Here is a 20,315-nt window from a genome sequence, read left to right on the forward strand (position 1 = left end):
TTGGAAAAGTTTCATCCCTTCCATAGTTTCTGCCACCTGGTATCAGTTAGGAAGGCCCCAACTCTTGGTCTTTTCTTGTCTAATCAAGTTGTTTACTTTAGTCTCAGACTATTTCTTCAGTGAGCTGTAGCTACTTCCTTTCAAGAAAGAAATGCATGCCCACATAAGAACAAAATGGCTTGAGGCTCAAGTGCTGTGGCTGTGGATGAATATTTGATGTGTAGAAGTTAGTAATTTGGGGGATTTTTTTTTTTTTTGAACATGGCTTTTTCTTGTAGCTTGACTGTTCTTCCATCTCAGACTGCTGCTGTAGTCACTCTAGTTTTGCTTCCACAGATCTCTGCAAAGCCTTTTTCTTCCAGTTACTGATGTTGACATGATAATCTGAAAGTATTTCAGAGTATCCTTAGATCACTCTATGGTTCAATGGGAGTCTGTTTAAAAATAATACAGAAATCTCCTCATCTTCCTGCCTGCAGAGCCTGGGGGTGAAGGAGACCTTTTTTTGTGAGTCCTCCCAGTACAAATGAGAGGGAAATGTTGATGTGGGTTTAATTTGTGAGAGTCAGTGGTGTTTTATCCCCAGACTCCAGCGTAGGAGGGCTGACAGCATTGTTTGAGCAGTTGCATTTCATCTCTCAAGTGTAGAGATAAGTTCTGCTGCAGGGTTCAGCAAGACTTTGGGCAGTTGCTGTTAAGCAAACGCTGAGGAATGAACTCTGAAAATGTCAGAAGACTCAGTGTTGATCTGCAAATGGTACAGGAAGTTCCATCAGGCAGGCCTAGGGAACAGGCTGAAGCAAGATCCCCATTCTTGGAGAGCATCTCCAGACCCTCAGCGGGTGCTGCAGAGTGACTGAGTGCCTGTGCATCTCTCTGCAAAAGTTAAGCTCTCAGGAGGACATGGGAACTCCTGATTGATGCCTTAAATCTTGGATTTGGATTCCAATCTGCAGCTAGAGACCAGCTCTATAGTGGAGAATGTTTTTGTGTCAGTCTGAGAAACTGCACGAGGTAGGGACAAGCACTGTTTGTCAGAATTGTGGGATTAAATCAGCCTCTGTCTCATCTGATACTGCACTGGAGATTTATGGCACAGATTTGGTTATGGGAAGAAGTACATCTGTGGTTGATTTTTTTTTTTTTTTTTTTTAAAGACAGATGTCTGTGATGTAACTGGAAGTGAAGCAAAACACATTGAAAAACAGTCTCTAATACTTTTTTTTTTCCAGAAGTCTATTCATTAACTTGTGTTATGTGAGCACTTGGTCTGGTATTTTGATTTGCTATATAAAGCCTGAGTTCAGTTCATGCCTTGATTTTTAAAATTCCTATCTTTGGCCCATATTACATCATCTTTCTTCCTTGTCTCCCAAGAAATATCTTGGGTCCTGATGCTTCAGCTGAATCCTCACTTTGAATAATGGATTTGCTCTTCTGTGAAAAGAGTGACACAGTTATCAGCTTTAAGAGCCAATTCCAAAAAACATGACCAAGTCTTCCCTCAATTTGAGTGGCCATGCCATGTTCCAAGACCCATGAACTCAGTTTATTAGGCTAATTAAGTCGTGTAGTGGGAAGGAAAGGAAAATAACTTGATGCTTTAAAAAGCTGGAGGGAGATAAAAGGAGAAATGACCAGCTCAGCTGAGTTGTGTTGTTTAGTTTGGGTCCCTGAAGACCTCTGCAAATTTGTCCCATAGAACACAAAAAGCTGTCTAGGGAGAGGTTTGTTGTCTGCCAGCCCCTGTCAGTGAAGCTGAGTCCCCCCAGCCCTTAGAGTGCCAGCTAAATCCCTCCTGGTTCTGCACTCACAGAGCTGAAGGTGAGGCACGACAAAATTCTGCTTCTGCTGGCATTGATTCCCATCCAGGGGCCTCTTTTGCTGTGCCACTGCTTTCCTGCTGCTGACAGAGCCATTCTCCCAGCATCCATCCCCTGCAGCGTGTGGAGGGGACCTGGGTGGCACTGGGGGCCAGCTCCAGAGGGGTTTTCAGCAGGAAAGCTGCTGCTTGTCTATTTTGACCTGAGCAGGTCCTCTGCTTTGAGCAGGAGTAAACATCTCACCTCCTTGGAGTTCTTCCTGAGGGACTCACTGTGTGGATGGGGAGGAGCCTGGGTTGGGGTACCCTGAGGTTGTCTTCACAGGGATTTTGTCTGCTGCCTCTTCCTCTGGGGCAGACACATCAGCAGAGTGAACCCATCCTCAAACCCAGACCCAGGCAGGGCATTTTTAAGGCTATCCTTGGGGAAAGAGGAGGGTGTGAAATGTATAAGCAGGGCCTGGCAAGAACCTGCTAAGTGCTGCCTCCCATGGATGGGCTCCAACAAGGCTTCTTCAGAGATGGGATGGCTTGAAGGGGCTCAGTGGCAGTGGGAAACATCTGTTAGACTCCCCATACAACTCTTTTGCTAGATGAACTTTGTTCCCAAAGTGCTAGAGAGAGGCACGTGGTGAAGTGGGGAACTCAACCTCCAGAAGAGTTCCTGGCTGGATTTTTAACTTCTGTCTTGGGGTCTCTCAGGTGCTTACAGAAATACAGACAAGCTGGAAGTGGTTTTGTAGGTTTACCTAAAATACTGAAAATCACTCTGCTGACCTTTGGCAGAGAGGGACACTTGTGCATTCCCAGTATCCTGTTTGAACAAATTTGTGAGGAGGATGAGTGTGAGTTAAGAAGTAGTCCAGCTCTTCCCTGCCCTCTTTCATTGGCTCAGGAAAATGCTGTATTTTGCTGGTGCCAAACTGCCTTCAGCAGGAGGCCTGCTCATGTCACACACACTGGAACCACTTCTGTTCCGCCTCTGATTTGCCCCCCCTGCTCCCTTACCAGCAGAGATGAATAGGAAGATAGGGCAGGACGTGGAATTTCCAGTAAGAAATTGGAATTAGAGCTCCTTGGTAAACCAAAATATGTGAGTTAGCTCAGGAGGAGTGAGTTTGTGTTCTGGTCCTGTGTAATACCAAGGAATGTTAGGTTCTGCAATGGCTTACTTTCCCTGCAGCTTTAGCAGCAACGCAGGAATACTGACCCTTGTGGGAAGAACTGGCCATTTGCATCTTGGATCTTGAGCCTGAAAAGGCACATCAAAGTCAAAGAGAAGATTTTGTGTGTAAAGAGCAAGAGGATGTAGCTCAGTGTCAGAGGGAGAGGGGTTTGGTGTGCCATGAGGACCAAGCTGCCAAGGAGAGCTGACCTTGGATACATCAGCTCTGGGCTGGCAGAAAGCTGGCTCTCCAGAGCCTTCAGGAACTCTGATACAGGGATGTCCTGCCTCGTGGTGCAGCTGGGGCTGTGGCAGAGTGGAGAATCAAACTGCTGATGGTCATCTGTCAAATTCTGCTTGAATTGAACATCCTTCAGCTGCCACTGCCTCAGCTTCTCCCTAAAACCTTCCTGCAGGGCAGCAGGCACTGGCTCTGCCTCCCTCTCAGTGCTGTTCAGCAAAGCTCTGACTGGGTGAAAGCACCTCAGCAAAGCACCCATGAATCCCTCACTGATTTGTGGTTTTGCTCAATTGTAAATATTTCTGTATAAAAATAAGAAAAGCTTTCTGTTACAAGGGAGATTCAGTATTACTCACCTCAGCTCCTTCACAGGTTGTCTGTTGGGTTTAGGGATTGCTTGGCAAGGTGTGAACAAAAAAATCTATTTATGCCTTGTGATTGCAAGTTTAAGTTTATTGATTTTATTATCATCTACTCTTATTGCAGGTATGATAGTTTTAAGCCTAGCTCTCCATGAGTGACTTCTAAAAGCTTAATTGGTTAAAATTGAGCTTGATGAATGCAGGTTTTTGTGTGTTGTCCAGAAGATGTGGTGAAAATGTCTTTGCATGCAATGTAACAAATGACATACTGTTGTCCAACCAAGTTTTGCCTGATATTACAAATCTGTTTTTGACCAGATGCTGATAGCAGTCTAATTAATGTGCCATTAGTGAATACTAAAGCAAGCTTGTTTTCTGTGTTCTTCCTCCCCCAGGACAAAATGTTTCACTTTTGGGTAAATACATTCTTCATAGGACTGGATGAAAATTCAGACAAAGTAGAAAATGGAAGTCTAGTTGCAGATCAGGAACTTGATGGTATTTTCAGTACAGAGCGCTCAGATAATGATAAGGAATATTTAATCCTTACATTAACAAAAAATGATCTAGACAAAGCAAATAAAGACAAAGCCAACAGATATTTCTCTCCAAACTTCAAGGTCAGTATATTTTATGTGTGAACAAAGCTGAAAAGCTGCATTATTTGTCTGTCTTGCCTGTGGAGGGACCATGTGAAACTGCTGTGTAGAAGCTGAGTTCATGTGTTGGTATTGCCATCACTTAGCTTTGTACTTTGATCTGCTTTTTTGGGAGCTGATGGATGTTGAGAGGCTGGGGTTGAATTCTTCAGGTTGTTCCAGGTGTTTGTCAAAGCCATCAGAGTTTGGGAGAGCCGGTGGCCAGGTGGCATCTTCCCTGCTGCAGCTGCATTACCTGAGCTGTGTGCTGGGCACACTGAACAGCTGAGCTGCTTTGCAGCTCTGCCTGTTCCATGGGAAGCAGAGGGGGCCACAAGGATGATCTGGGGTCTGGAGCATGTCTCTGATGAGGAGAGGAGCTGGGCCTGGTCAGTCTGGAGAAGGGAAGGCTGAGGGGGGATCAATCCACACAGACATCTCCAGGGGGTGGCAGAGGAGGGTGTTCTGTCACTGTTCCAGTGACAGGATGAGAAGCAAAGGCCATAAACTGAAACACAAGTTCCACCTCAACATGAGGAAGAACTTTCCATGAGTGTGGCAGAGCCCTGGAGCAGCTGCCTGGCCAGGGTGTGGAGTCTCCCTCTCTGGATTCATCCCAAGCCCACCTGGAAGTGCTCCTGTGGCAAGTCCTGGGCAGGGGCTTGGACTGGATCATCTCCAGAGGTCTCTTCAACCCCAGCTGTCCTGTGATTCTGGGAATACCTTACCCTGGCACTTTAGATCTGGGGAGTATGAGCCATTGCCAGCAGTGTTTGAAATGTGCAGAAGGCATTTGTAAGAATTCCAGCATTTTCTGACTTCCTCATAAAAGATCAGCCAGAGCTCATTTGAAGGTAATGGTCACAGCTGCTTGGAGTAGTGCTTGGATCAGACTTCCCACACACGAGTCACCCATTAGAGAGTGTTTTGTTCATTCCTGTGCACTCTTGCTGCAATGTCCTGGTGCTCTGGGAGTTGTGGAAGGCAGGAGGGTGTGCTGGGATGTCCTGCTGCTGCAGCTCAGGAGCACCTGAGCACTCAGCCTGACACAATTCTGCAGCTGGGCTGGGAAATCCTGCTGCTTTGCCAGCGGTGGTATTGAGAGGCTGGCAAGCCTCTCTCTGGGGAGAGGAGCACAGGTGGGACTCAGGGTAACGAGGACCTGTGCTGTTAAAAGTTACTTTGTTGCCTGTGCTCAGTTGAAGTCCGGGTTCCCTTTTTAAATGTTGTTTTTTTCCTTCCCCAGGTGAAGCTATTTTTCACAAAGACAGTAGAAGAGCCATCAAACCCAGAGGCTAGCAGTTCGACTTCTGTAACACCAGATGTTAGTGACAATGAACCTGATCATTATAGATACTCTGACACCACTGACTCTGATCCAGAGAATGAACCTTTTGATGAAGATCAGCATACGCAGATTACAAAAGTCTGAATATTTTTTTTATCAGAGATAAAAAAGAACCATACAAAAAAAAAAAAACATGAAGAGAGAGAAACTTGAATAAACTGAAAAAAAAAAAAAGGACCTTTCTAAATGGCAAAAGGACATAGTGTCAGATTACCAGTTATAGGAACAATTCTTTCCTGACCAATCTCGTTTCGCCCTACAAATCTACAGGGTTTGACACTTGTCCAGTCGGGGGGGGTAAAAGAAAGGTTACGTAGCTCTTATGTATATACCTTTTTGTGTCAAAGGACATTAAAACTTCAATTAGGAACTATAAACATGGCACTTTCCCATTTTATTCCAGTTTTATAAAAGTGGAGACAGACCTAATGTGTATGCGTAGGAATTTTTCCTTTTGTGTTCTGTCACCAAATGAAGTTTCAAAAACCGAAAAAAAAAAAAAAATTTACAGGTTCACATCCTGCCCCTTTTTTTGCACTTGTGTGGCAACAGAAAAGTCTGCAGTTGGCTAAGAGATGTTTCTAGAAGGTTTTTCCTACATTCTAATGCATGTTTTTTGGATGGGGGCTGGAAGGTGATGCTCGGAAGGGAGCGTGGCCTGTGTACCATATCCGGCTGTTCCATGCACCTTTCCTCAGCATGCTGCCCTAATTCATCCGGGACAATGGGTGAGGAGTCGCCGCTGTCACTGCTTGTTGTTTGTGCATTTTTCATTTTTTTTAAGTGTAATGGTGCTAGAAAAGGCAGCTAGAGAGAGTGATTCTGTCTAGGGGTACAGGAATGAACCTTCTCGACACCCACGAGACCCGCGCTATGAAGGGAGACAAGGAATTGGGGTCACGAAAAACAAAACAAAAAAAAAAACCAAAAGGAAACACAGCAACAATGACTTAACCATACAAATGTGGAGGCTATCAACTAAAGTAAGAGCTTGAAACAAATGGTTACAAAATTTGACAATGATTTATTGGGATTTTTTTCTGAGTTGTAATGGCTGCTCCATCTCCTGTGTAATCAAGGCCAGTGCTAAAAGTCAGATGCTCTTAGTGCAAAAACGTCAGTCAACATCCTACATTTATATTAGTAGTTTTTCAATCATATTCCTGCTGTGAATACTTCATGTGCTGCCTTGCAAGCTTTTTTTTTTTTTTTTTTTTCCCCTCTCATGAATATAAAAAGATTTTGTAATGGTGCACAGGAAATGTCATTGGAGATTCTCCAGGTTAGTGTTTGTTTGGAAGATTTCTGATGCATTTATTCAATCAAACCTCTGTCAGCCGTTCCACCCCTTTGACCTTACACATTCTATTACAATGAGTTTTGCAGTTTTGCACACTTTTTTTTTAAAAAAAGTCATTAACTGTTAGGGAATTTTACTTGAATACTCATTACCTGCAATGTTTAAAAAATGGACATTACACACCAGAGACAGGAAACCAGTGTTGCAGTAAATTCTCAACACTGGAAATGAAGATTAAAAAGCAGAACTTGTCCCAAATACATTACTATAAAAAACAACCCCTCAAACCACCCAACAAATTGTTTTTCTAAACCAAGTGGCAGTGTTGGATTATTTGTTCCAAATAGGGTAGGGCTCAGAGTTGGCTTCTGGTGGATGATTCTGAGGTGGCTCTGGATTCCAGCTGCTGGCACATCCAGATGTGAAGTCACTGCCCAAACAGGCCCCTCTAAGGGGGCCGTGAACAGCTGACCCCAAATTGATGCTTTTTTGGGGGTGTAAAACACACATCCCCCTGATTAATTAACTTCATGGTGCTGACATGGAAGTTCATGAGCTATGTTCTCAGCCAGAATTATGAATGGGATCTCTCAGAGCCCTGTACAGCAGCATTAATGGTTGGAATTTGAAACACACAAGGCAGGACTTCTACTAATAACAGTTGGTAAACCAAGGTGTAAAGGGTTTTAAAGAATTTTTTTCCTTACCTGGTTTCTGTTGGTCAATTCTGCTCCTCAGATTCATGATCCTGACTTCTAACAAAGCTGGTAACACGTTCTGACTTACAGGTTTAATTAGACTTTAATGGATCAAGGTTCAGTGCTCATTGTGACCGTGCAGGAGGTGGTTTTCCCTTGGGAACAGGAATTTTAACTCTTACCCTTCCAATCGTGTTTCACCCTGTCTGGTTTATAACAGTTGAAAGTTGTGTTGTGCTTAATAAAGCAAACTGCTCCTGCTTGGATAGCATTGGGATCTTGGCAGTGCTGCGTGTCCCACTTTGGATAATCAGGATTGGATGGTGCAGTTCCAGTCGGTGACGCCGGATCGGGAACCAGGACGCAAGGATGGGCTTTTGCACTGTTATTTTTCCTTTGGAATGTGAAGGTTGGAATGAGGGTTTTGATTTTTTTTTAATTTTTTTTTTTTGTTTGTTTGTTTTTTAATGTTTCGACGTCTTTGAGAAGCCTTGCTTACATTTTATGGTGTAGTCATTGGAAATGGAAAAATGGCATTATATATATATATATATATTATATATATAAATATATATTATACATACTCTCCTATACTTTATTTCAGTTACCACCCCCATAGAAGTTGACAAGAATTGCTATGACTGAAAGGTTTTTGAGTCCTTATTAAAACTTTATTTATGACAGTATTCATAATTAGCTTGAGCTGCATTCTGTAGGTAATTTCCTTGAGCTTCCAGACTGTATGCTTCAGCCTGTTGGGATGTGCAAGAGCTTACATGTCTGAAACTACTTGAAGGCATCACTTTGGTAAGAGCTTAACTGTAAGGCCCTGAAGCATCCCCTGGGCTTGGGCAGCCCCAGTGGAAATCTTTGCCACAGCTCCTCCAGGGCAGCTGTGCAAATCAGCCTCCAAATTCCTCCCCGGGGCACACATTGTAAACTGAAGTGGAGTTTACATGCAGCATCAAAATTAGCTTTCCAAATTAAAAAACAACAAAACACTTCCAAATAATCCAAAAAGAAGATGCTGGTGTGCAAGTTCCATGTTTAGTCCTAGCAAATGTGTGCAATATGTTAACGATGCCTGTGGTTGCCACGAAGTGCCTCGTTTACCTTCTCAATACTGTTGGAAAGTGTCGTGCATGCAGATGGATGGGGTGGGACTGTGCACTAAAAGGGGCTCCAACTGCAGCGTTTTGGCAGAGCTGCCTTTCTCTGCCAGTTCAAATTTCCAGTCTGTTTTCATATAGCATATATATATATAGATACTAAAAGAAAAAAAAAAAAATCAGTCTGTTAAGCAGCCTTACTCTGATTCAGCCTCTTCAAATACTATTGTGCTGTGCAACAGTGGCTCTGTGTGTAACTGAGAATACACAAAAACCAAGTATGACATGTACAGGATAATGCCTCATACAAATCAGATGTCCGTTTGTTATTGTGTTTAACAACCCTTTATCTCTTAGTGTTAAAACTCCACTTAAAACTGATTAAAGTCTCATTCTTGTCACTGTGTGGGTGTTTTATTGCAGTGCTCTGAGCTTGGCAAACAGCTGAGACGTTGTGCTTGTAAAGCCGTGGAATTTTGGAGCGTGGTGCTCAGTGCCAAGGGTGCTCCTTGTGCATCCAGGGATTGGAAGGGAGCTGCAGCTCCAAAGCCCTGGTGTGTTCCAGAGGTTTGACCACTGCAGCAGTGGAAGTCCAGACTTGTGCAGGGATGTCAAACCCTCGCTTTGTTGTCCTGGTGAGGGGCAGGGGCACCTCCTGGGCCATCAAACCACACGGGCAGGTGCCTGTCCCCAGCGCCTGAGGAGCTGCAGGAAAGGTGGAGACGGACTAATGACAAGGAAAAGGGGAATGGTTCCCAGTGCCAGAGGATAGGGATGGATGGGATACTGGGAAGAAATCCTTCCCTGGGAGGGTGGGCAGGCCCTGGCACAGGGTGCCCAGAGCAGCTGTGGCTGCCCCTGGATCCCTGGAAGTGCCCAAGGCCAGGTTGAACTTTCGACCTTGGAGCAGCCTGGGATGGTGGAAGGTGTTCCTGCCCATGCCACTGGATGGGTTTAAGGTCTTTCCAACCCAAACCATTCTGGGATCCTCTGTTTAGTCTCCGAGAGAACTTATTTCAAAATTCACCTTTTAAGTAAGATAATGCATCTGCTGCATAATGGGACCCGAGTCCCACCTGAGAATTCTTTTCCTAAAGTAGCTTTACATTGACAAGGAGATGCATTTTTCCCTACAGAATCATAGGATTGTTAAGGTTGGAAAGGCCCTTTGAGATCATCAAGTCCACTCTCAGGACAGGTGATTCTGGGTTCTTCTGATTGCTTGGCTGTTTCCAAGCCAGATTTTAAAGTGGCACTTCAATTCTAGGTGGTATTCCCTCTTCCCAGGGTTACCCTGGGCCTGCAGGGCTGTGAGAGGGATGGAGAGGAGCCAGGGTGCTCAAGTCATCAAATTGGGAGACTTCAGGTGGCTCTTGTCACCCCTCCTTCCTTCCCACTGCTGCTAAGGCCAGCCCTGGCCCACGTTTGGCTGAGCATCTCCAACAAACTCCAGTTCTGTTGGGCCAGGGAAGGTTTGGGCGCTCTGTGGGGTGCAGTGTTGGTCAGGTGAGGGTTTACACCTCAGCACGTGGTGCTACCCGAGCTGTCAATGCATGTTCCTTTTGCTCTGCTGAGCTTGGTTGGCATCCAAAAAATGAAGGTAGGGTGGGAAGATGCAGGGGAAGGGCAGGAAGCTGAAAGGAGAACAGTTTGAACAGGGTTCAACATGATGAGAAATTTGTATAAACACAGAGATATCTCTCTGTGAAAGGATTCTGCTCTGGAGGCAGGTGAGCAGTGCTACGGACAGAGGATTGTATTTGACTTTTACACTCTTTTCCCATTGAGTGAAAGTCCCATTGCCCAGCCCCCAGCAGCTAAATGTGGTTTCTAGGCAAAAATGCTCATTTTTTCCACTCTGGTGACCGATGTGGTGACAGGGCTTCCCAGGGAGGTGCTGGGTGCCAGCACAGGGGACAATCCCTGTGCTCCATCCCCACACCTGTGCTTTCTGTGTCCTCTGAGCCTCTCCAGCTCCAGGGCCTGGCTGAGCTTTCCCAACCCCAGGGAGCAGCAGCTCAGTTCATTCAGGTCCCTTTCCAGGCAACCACAGAGGGGTGGTTAATAATTAATTGTGTCTTCTTTTAAAGCTGCAGCAGAGCTATAAATTGCACCCTTTTAAGAAGGAAAGATATCGTTAGGAGAATCTGAAAATGTTTTTCTGCAGTTGGTTGGTTCTGAAATGAGTGATGGCACCTGCCAGTGATGCTCTTGGTGACGGTCTGACCTGATTCCCTGAGGTGACCTGGGTGCAGTGGGAGCTGGACTGAAAAAAAAAAAGCCAACAAACCATCCCTAGAGATGGAGACTGAGGCAAAGGGAGGGAGGTCAAATAAGGAGCCAGCTCAGTGTCTTCTCAAAACCAGAACTTGAATTGCTCCTGTGGCTTCTTGGCACCCTCATTCTTTGGTGTCTTCTCAAACCCCATCTTTCCACATCTGCTCCTGGTCATTCTGCTCCTTTTTTTTTTTTTTTTTTTTTTTTTTTTCCCCCTATACAGTCCTGTGCTAGGCAGATGAGAAAATCCCTTTATTTTGAACTGATGGGCCCACTAAAATAAAAACCATTACTTGTTTCTTTGCCTTTTGCTCCCTGTTCTTGGTGACTTTTCCTAGTTGGGCTTTTTTATGGCATTTCATTGTTTTTGCGTTTTCCCATGTCTTTCTTCTCATTTTTCACTTATCTTCTGTGCTCTCAAACTTTTCATCCACTGCTCTGTGTTGCAATGTTGAACAGGTAATTATTTTCTGCCTGGGTTTTTTTAGGTGGTTTTTTGTTTGTTTGTTTATTTGTTTGGTTGCTTTTCTTTGCTTGTGGGTTTTTTTTTTCCTTTTTGTCTACCAAGCTTTATTCTGAAGGCATAGCAAGGAGAAACACTTTCAGGTTACTTTTTTTTCTTTTTTTTCTTTTATTTATTTTTTTTTTTTTTAAGAAAGAACAGCTCTGAGAAACGTCAGGGTTGTGCAGGTTCAGCAGATGTGTCTGCCTTGGTGAGCTCCTGGTGCTCTGCACAAACCTGGATATGTTTATCCAGTCTAACGGGAACAATGGGAGTTGTGATGAGCAACCTGAATAAAAAAACTTGCTAAGGAACTGCTGGGCTACACTTTCCAGCTGCAAATGTTGCTGTATGGGCTGTAGTGGCTGCAGAAATTAAAAAAAAAAAAAAAAAAAGGGCTTAGTGTGGTTTATTTTTACTTTTTGAGGGCTCCTGTGCTTGGTAATTTACTTTGTCTCCCATGGCTAAGCCCTGAAATAGGTGGCACTTTGCCTTCATGACTTCCTGTTCATGGAGGGGTTTTAAGCTGATAAAAGGTGATATTTCAGAGGCTGAGCTTTGTGCTTTAAATTACCCTTTGTGTAATTCAGGCTGCTTCGGGCCCTACTGGTGTTTTTTTGGCCTTTGACAAAAGAATTGTAGCATGAAGGTTATGCTGGGTTCTGGAAGAGGCCGAGAGCAGCTGGGAAACGCTGGATTGAGGAATTCCAGCAGCCTACACAGAGAGATCAGGGCTGCCCCATCCTCCTGTGGCAGCAGGAAAATGGGAAGGATTCTGTCATGGAAATCTGTGCAGGAAGGAGCCTTTTAAAGGGAAATTAATGAGTTTGGAGGAGAAGACAGCAAAGGCTTTAATGTAAAGCAGGATTTGGTAATGGGAGAGTGAAACCTCGTGGGTGGAGGCATGGAACTTGTGAGGAAAGGGGTGATGGCACATGTTTATAGAGATTTGCTGGGGTTTTGCAAGGATGGGATGGAGCAGCTGATGAGAGGTGTCTGAGAGGCATCTGGAGGGCGGGAGATGTGCGTTTGAGAGGTTGGCTTGGGGATCCTTTGCTTTAAAAAGTGTTTGAAACTATGGAAACAGGAGGGCTGACAGCTCCAGACTGGAGTTGGGACTGCAACCAGCTTAGGAAAACGTTGGAAATTGCGTTGGAGGATGGTAAAGATCACGCAGCAGTGAGGGGAGACTGATAACATCCACTCACCACACAAAAAGGAGTTATTCCCCTTCTCTGAATAGTAGCACTTGGGAGGGACGTGGCTTTCCCTCGAAATCTGAACGTGCAGAAAAACATCTCTGGTCCATGCCTTTTGAGTGTCTGAAGGTTCAGTGGTTCTCAGGCCTCACTCACAGGTGGGCACCCTTCAAACCAGCCTGGGGAGGGCTGGGGGCTTGGAGGCTTCCTGAAGAAGCTGCAGCCCCCCTGGGAAAGGGAAAGGGCTGGAAGCAGCTGGGCACTGAGCTGAGGAACACAGAGCAATGATGCCAAGCCAAATAGGAAGGTTGGCATTATTTTCACCCCAGCTTGTCCATCCTCTTGGCTTTTAATTTGAATCTTTTGTGTCAAAAAGAAGGAAAAGCTTTGCCCAGCAACTCCCAGCTCACGTGTTTGGGCCTTGAAGCAGGAGAAGGGAGGGCACCCATCGTGTCTGTGACCTTTTCTCGGGGTGGGGTCTGTGCTGCAGCACTCCAGGGAATGCTCTGGCTTCCCCTGAAGGTTGAAGCATAGAAGAAAGACTCTGCAAGGAGCGTAATTTGTCACCTTCATCTCTTTGTCAGCTCCCCCTGACAAACTTCATTCCACGAGAGTAAGATCTGGAGAGTTCATTGTAAAGGAGTATGATCAGATCTGCCAAACTCTGACATTCACACAGGATAAAGCTCTACCTGTAGGACAAAAACCTGAGCTTTGGCAAAGCATCTCCTGATCAGTATCTGCAAGGCAGCTGGATGCTGGAGGGGGAAGTATGAATGACCCTAAGCCAGCCCATTGTTCATGTTGCATCCTTCGTGTCCTTGCTGAAGGTCCCAGCCTGTGATCAGGAGCTGGCCCAGCTTTGTATGCTTTGTAGAGGTTTCCCCTCTCCATCCATCCATCCATCCATCCATCCATCCATCCATCCATCCATCCATCCATCCATCCATCCATCCATCCTCATCCCTCTTCTTTCTCCCCTGTGCTCATAGCAAAAAAAACTTGGGAGTGGGAAGCTTTGATCACTTTGGTTCAGAGCAGAGCAAGGGCAGCATTCCAGGCCCCTCTGGGGAGGTGGGGTTTGTTTTTTAGGGATTTGACAACGTGCTCCCAACAGCAGGAGGTGGATGGGTGGACACAGCCTCAGGCAGCCCCTGAGGTGGCTCCTGGCTGGGAGGTGGGAAGATGCAGCTTGAGGAGGTGGATGTGCCCTGGAGTCACTTCCACTGGCCAGAGAGGGGCTGAGTTAAGGGCTGGGAAAGGAAATAATCTGGGGGATCTGTGAAGTACAAGACCGTCCTCTGAGAGCAGCTGGGGGCCCTGGGGCAGCACCTACACCCTCACCCAGGTGCTGTGGCATGAGCTGGCTGAGAAGTGTTGCCCAAAACCCCCATCACCCCCATTTCTTCAGTTCAGGAGATGTTTTCACTTTTCTCTAAAAATTACACAGTGCAGCCAAGGTTCTCAAAAAGGTACAATCTGGAGCAAAAAAAGGACTCGTGCACATATTTCACTGTGTTGTAGACGTGTGTTCTGAGAGGGTAAAAAAGTATCTGAGTTGTCTACAGCAGCAATTATCATTGCTCTCAATAGTGCCAAGACAGTGCAGAAAGCACCACACATGCACGGCCAGGGTGTGCTTTTGACACAGGTTGGTGGCTGTGACCTGATGTCCTCTCCTCAACACTTGCCTTCCCTTTGAAAGGTGCATCTTTCTGACAAAGCTCATGACCCCTTTGGGATGGAACCCAGTGCCCAGCTCCTCTGCAGCTGAGCTTCTCATAAAGCAGCTCGCTTCCTGCAGCAGCTGCAGGGGAGCTGGGCTGCTCCTGCAGAGCAGCGCTCAGGGGTCAGACTCCTCTGTGCCCTCTTTGGTGCTCTGTCCCTGCAGCTCTGGGTGACTCCTCTCCATCACCCTGCCTGGGAGATGACTCAGAAGTGGCCCTGCTGCTGCTTGGGCCTCTTCCTTCTGACAAAGCCCTTGGTGCTGGGCTCCTCTGCATGTCACAGCTGCTGGTGGGGCTGCAGAGATGCGTTTCCAACCGTGCAGAAGCATGTGCAGCAGAGCCTGTGAAGTGCTGCCCAGGTCCTCTCTCACCTCTTCCCACGTGGGGCACTTTCTTAATGAGGAATTAAGAGACCTCAGGGACCAGATGCAGCTCAGTGATGGAAATAGTTGCACAACAGAGCGTTTGATTAATGCTTTATGACTTTTCCAAGAGTCAAAGTCCTCCAGACAAAGCAAGCTTGGCTCAACTGCAGGGAAGAGGAGAGGTGAGAAGTCTGGACAAGGAGGTGTGAGGGAAGTAAAAGGAGCTGAATGTCCACATAACAATATCTGAAGGAAAACCTGAGAGGAATCAAATGGCTCACTGCTGACTACTTGCTTTGGGTGGTTGGTTTTGTGGTTTTATTTAGCTCAGTGTCTTGCTGTAAAGCCTTAAAATATAAGAGGAGCAGTTTTGAATGTACAGCTGTGTAACTGCACAACCCTTTGGGCTTCTGGCTCACCGAAATGTGTGTCCTGCCCTGTGCCTGGAGGTGACTGCTCAGGGATGAGTAAGAACAGGGGATGCACATCTGAGACCAGCCCTTCACCAGAAGCAGCTGGTGGCCAGGGACCTCCTGAACCTGGGGTGGTTTGTGTATTCAGCAACCTCCAACACGTTCATCTGCAGGGCACTGCTCCCATTGCCCCTCAAACTGATGCAGAAACTCTTGGCATCCCCTGCCTCTTTGGACAAGGGGTTTCACAGGTGCTGGGGGAAGTGAGGGAACATCTCCTGAACGGAGTCGGCCACTCCCAGTCCTTGTGCCGCAAGAGGCAGTGGAAGGACACTCCTCCTCCTCCTCCTCTGTGCCCTCTTGGACATCTCTGGCAAAGCCACCTCCAGGCTGAAATCTTCAAGCCTGAATGCAATCTCCAGGTTTTCTGCCACGGCAGAATCCCCCTTCCAGGAGCCAGGCTGGTTTCCCCCTGGTCCCTCGTGGCACAGCTGTGGCTGCTGGACCCTTTGCATTCCCCAAGAGGTCACTCCGTTTGTCACAATCCTTGTGACACGAGTTTGGTGGTGACACGAGCCAGGCTGGTTTTCCCAGGGCTGCTGAAGTGGCACAAACCCCGAGTTTGTGTGCAGTGTGCGCACTGCTGGAGCACTTTCCCTCTCTGCCCTGCGTGCTGGATTTCAAATCACGAGATCAAAGTCAGCACTTTCTATCTCCAGCATCTCCAGCACGTGTTTCCTTTCTTTGAAGTCCATTAAGTAGTTTAATTGGCAGACTGGTGCTCTTGAATGAGCATTTGGAATGAATGAGATGCTTTCACCGTGCTCGTGCCTTGCAAGTAGTTTTTGCATCACATGACAGTCGCTCCTCACCTGTTTTCTCCCTCTTTGCTGCATTTGGGAGGTGCCCCAGGCTGTCATTCCTTTTGTGTGGCTGTGGCACCGTGCAGGTGGCTGGGGAAGGGTTAATCCCCCCCCTCCAGGGGTGTCTTAAATAGGGGCGATATTTGTGCTGTGCTCTCAGCTGTGAGCCAAGCCCCAGTGAGGATTTTACTCTCTGTGTCCCTGGAGGTGCCCAGTGCTCTTGCACACAGGCTGTGCACAGCCCCTGGACACCTTGGTCTCACCAGGGCTGCAGCTTTTCTGTTTTTCTGTTCCAGCTGCTGCCAAAAGCTGACTTTTTATCTGATCTGTGGTCTTTCACCACGAGCTGATGTGGTCCCCGTTCTGATTTGTGCCTCGGCCCCACCGTGCTCAGTGCAGGTCGAGCTGTGGTCTCTCAGAGCCCGTTTTCCTTCAGCCTTTGTGGCACAAATAAATAAAAGCAGAGCCACTCGGTGCCACGTGTGCTGCTCTCACTCTCCTTACCTCGATATTTATCCCTTTGGGCTTGTAATCAGCTGCACCCCTGTGACCTGACCTCCTCAGCCTCCCCCAGCTGCAGCTGCATCCTCAGGCTGAGCTGCAGCATCTTTTTAAAGGTTTTTTCTCTCTTTTCCCAAGAGACGTTGGACCATTTCAGCCTGGAGGTGGCAGACACCTGGCTTCCATCCAAGGGCTTTCATGGTAGGAGCCAAAGCTTGAGGTTGAATCCAGTACCTGTGGACATGAAACCTGTGCTGATCCACAGCAAATCCTAAACCACAGGAAATGCCAACAGCCTGGCTCTCTCCTCCATGGACATGCCTGCTGAGCACAGGGTTTGTCCTTCTTGATGTGGCAGCAAAGGCTCAAAAACGAAGCCACTTCCCACTCCTGCTGATGTCCCACCACAGAGTGTGTGCTCCCCAGGGCTGGTGTCCTTCCCATCTTCCCCTTTTCTGTTTTTCCTGCTTTTCTGATTTACCTGCATTCCTGGTAGCACATCATCATTAATAATTTAATGAGTTAGACCCTAGAGAAGTGGCCTGAGCTGAATTTTTTTCTCCTCTCCCTCCTGCCCTCCTCTCCCTGTGACACACTGTCAATGACCCCACTGCTTGCACAGAAAATCCCTGTTCAAATGGATGTTTTCCCATGAGAAACTATTGCCAAATCTGTGATTTTTTTCCCCTCCATCAAAAGAAAAATAAATCCTGAGTTGGAAAGATTCCTCACCTGTTCAGTTCAACAGCAGTGAGCTTCCAGGCTGTGCTGTAAGATCTGCCCACAAGTCTATTGAAGAGAATAGGAGATTTATTTTTCTCCTCCAGTAAATGGAGATATTTTCAGAAGGCATTTGGAGGTATTTTCTAGTACACTTTTTATTCCAAATTCAGCTCAGATGAGGAGGGACCAGAGCATGCAGAGCACTGAATCCAGCCAAAGGGCTGGGAGCTGATGCAGCAGGAGATTATTTGGGAATTAAATCCAACAGGGTGGCCTGAGGGGACCTGGTGCTGCTGGAAATCACAGGGGCTTATCCAAGCACATCTGCTTGAGCCACACAGAGGTCTCCTGTGCAGGGATGTGGTTTCCAAGCCTGCTCCTGCTCTGGGGATGTGGCAGTGCTCAAAGGTGGCAGCTGTCCCCCACACCTGGCCTGGGTTAGAGCTGTGCTCCTTTTTACCCCCCCCAGTTGCCAGGGGAGGATTTGGCTCTTTCAAAGGTGAGATATTTGTGCCATGTGCTTGTGAGGTTCTGCCCAAGGAGTGGAAATCGTGCCAGAGGTTCTCCACATTCCATTCATGAAGTCTCCAGTACAGGTCCTGAGAACCCAATCTGCCTGGAGGGATTTCAGTGTAGCTGAGGATCGGTGAAATTTGGGATTTGCCCTTCCTCTCCCTCTCAGAAAAGTGCCCAAAGGCTCCCAAAACACTGCAGATGTCTTTGAAATTGAAGCTCCCCATTTGCCTTGATATAACCCAAGCTCAAGTTGCTAAAGAAATTCAATTAAACTGAAAGCAACTCCTCATGAAATTTAAATTGGGTGATTTGTGACTGACTGGAACAGAATATTTTCAGTTGGAAGGGACCTACAATGATCAAATTGAGTATTTTAAGCTCTCTGAAAATTTCCCTGAAAGTCTCCTCTCCAAAAAAACCATTGAACATAGTTTCATGATTATATACAATTTTATTTACTATTATAGGTAACTTGTATTGCTTACAGTCAGGTGAAATACTGTATGAAATATTCTAACAGGAAATCAAAAACGGTGTTTTTACCTTGCTAAAAACACCAGTGCTGGTGATTGTGCTTAGTGGAGGCTTGTGCTCTAAACAGCATCACATTTTAGCCAGGAGGCATTTTCTCTTTAAAATAAAATTTAAAAAAAAAAAAAAAATTAAGAAGTCCCTGTGGAGAGCAGCCACCCTTTCTCAAGGAGCACGATCAGAAACAGGCTCATCACTTCTGATTTCACCCCTCAGAGTGGGAGCAGAGGGATCCCAAACACTTTCCTGCTTCACAGGACACCGCAGCAGCTCTGGGATGTCACTGGTGTCTGTGAGACATCTCCTGACCAATGCTATTTGTCTGAATTCCCAGGAATGCTGCTGCTTGTTCTTCAGAGTGGAAAAATGTTCTATTTTTGGCCGTGACAACTTTTTTTTTCTTTCTTTTTTCTTTTTTTTTTTTTTTTTTTTTTTCTGGGAATCAAATGATTCAAACAAAGCATGGCAAGGGCTTGTGTAGGTCTGAGTGGTGTGGGATGGGGCTGAAGCGAGGCAGAGCTTCAGGCAGGGACAGGAGGAATCTATTACTGCTCTGGTGATGGAGATCCTAGCGTGTCAGAGTGGAGGCAGACGTGGATATGTGGGAAAATGTCTCTTGGAGCAGAAAAAAAAAGATCAAAACAAACGGGTAAATAAACACAGGAGCATATGTCTCAAGACTGGGGGGGATAAAAAAAAAAAGAAATTGGATCAAAATTCAGCATCATTCCAGAGCTTGAGGTGGCCCTGGGTGAGCAAAGGCACTGCAAGGAATTGTGGCTGCCCCTGGATCCCTGGAAGTGCCCGAGGCCAGGCTGGCCAGGGCACTGGGATAGTGGAAGGTGCAGGGGTGGAATTTTGGGTCTTCAGGCGCATTCCACCCCACACCATCCCGGGGTTCTGCGACTCTGATTGATCCAAACCCCAAATTGCTTTAGGCTTTGCAGGTAAAATGGAGTTGGGATCCCAAGGTGACGTTACTGGGAAGGACCAGACTGGATCATCCTTTAGTAGCTGCTGCCTTAGGGAAGGATTTGACTGATCTGGTGCTTTGCTGGTTTCCTCCTCTGTGATATGTGATGCCCTGTGTTAAAGTGGTTCATAGATGAAGCTTTTTTCTGGCCACTTTTTAAACAAAACCAGCAACTGGAGAATCTCAGGCGCGTTTGGCGTCGGTGGTGAATGAGCCCCAAAAAAACACCCTCCTCCAGAAACTGCCCTGTGCCAGCTCTGCTTTGAGAACTCTCAGAAATACTTTGAAGTAGGGCTGAAGCAGGAAGTTAATTAGAGCTGCTTTGATATCTTCCAGCGTGTTTTAACAGCTGCTTCAGAGGCAGATGGAGCAGCAAGAGCAGGGTTGGGTTTGTGCTCCTGAAAGTCCACGCTGCCCCTGCCGAGATTCCTCCGTGTGTCATGGCATGGCTTTTTTTTTCTTTCCTGGGAGCTCAAACTCGCTTTCACGGGGATTTGGGAAAATTAAATGGCCAAACCTTATTGACTGTGGCCTGTAAAATTCTTTTTTAAATAGTAATAATAATAATAATAATAATATTTAAAAAAAACCCAATCCCTTGATGCTGGGGTGTTGCAGGCGCAGTCTGAAATTTCCCCGTTTCTCACTTCTGTTTTCAGTTGTCTTTCTCCCAAGTCCTCCAGCAGGCTAACATTTTCCATGGCTTATTCACATCTAAATGACTTCCCAGGATATTTTAAAATGAAATCATTGCAGTGAAGAGGTTCAAGCTGTGTCTTTGTGGTGAGGAACCTCTATAAAGCCCAAAAGCAGAGGTTTTGACCCCGTTGGTCCACCCTCTTGGAGGAGAACCCTCAAGCCTCAACAATTCCCTTCTTTTGCTGTGGTGATTAATGGTTGATTGGCAATGTGCTGCTCTGTCATGGAAAATAAACAGCTTTTCCAAAGGTTTTCCTCACTGCAGCTGTAACCTTTATCCTCCTTTCTTGTCTTTTGGTTTATCTTCATTCTTATGACTTGGTTTTTGTTATGTTTGTTACAA

General features: G+C 46.3%; 1 protein-coding gene across 1 annotated transcript in view; it reads left to right on the top strand.

Annotated features, from left to right (window-relative positions):
• Positions 1 to 9,084, top strand: part of PTEN (phosphatase and tensin homolog) — a 49,149-nt gene extending 40,065 nt beyond the window's left edge. Inside the window, exons 8-9 of the mRNA XM_053948757.1 lie at positions 3,986 to 4,210; positions 5,475 to 9,084. Coding sequence (XP_053804732.1) covers positions 3,986 to 4,210; positions 5,475 to 5,660 — 411 coding nt within the window. The 3' untranslated portion in view covers positions 5,661 to 9,084. The remainder of the gene's footprint in view (positions 1 to 3,985; positions 4,211 to 5,474) is intronic.
• Positions 9,085 to 20,315: the final 11,231 nt, after the last annotated feature.

The sequence above is a fragment of the Vidua chalybeata genome, chromosome 8 (genome assembly GCF_026979565.1).
Source record: "Vidua chalybeata isolate OUT-0048 chromosome 8, bVidCha1 merged haplotype, whole genome shotgun sequence".
Taxonomy (NCBI): Eukaryota; Metazoa; Chordata; class Aves; order Passeriformes; family Viduidae; genus Vidua; species Vidua chalybeata.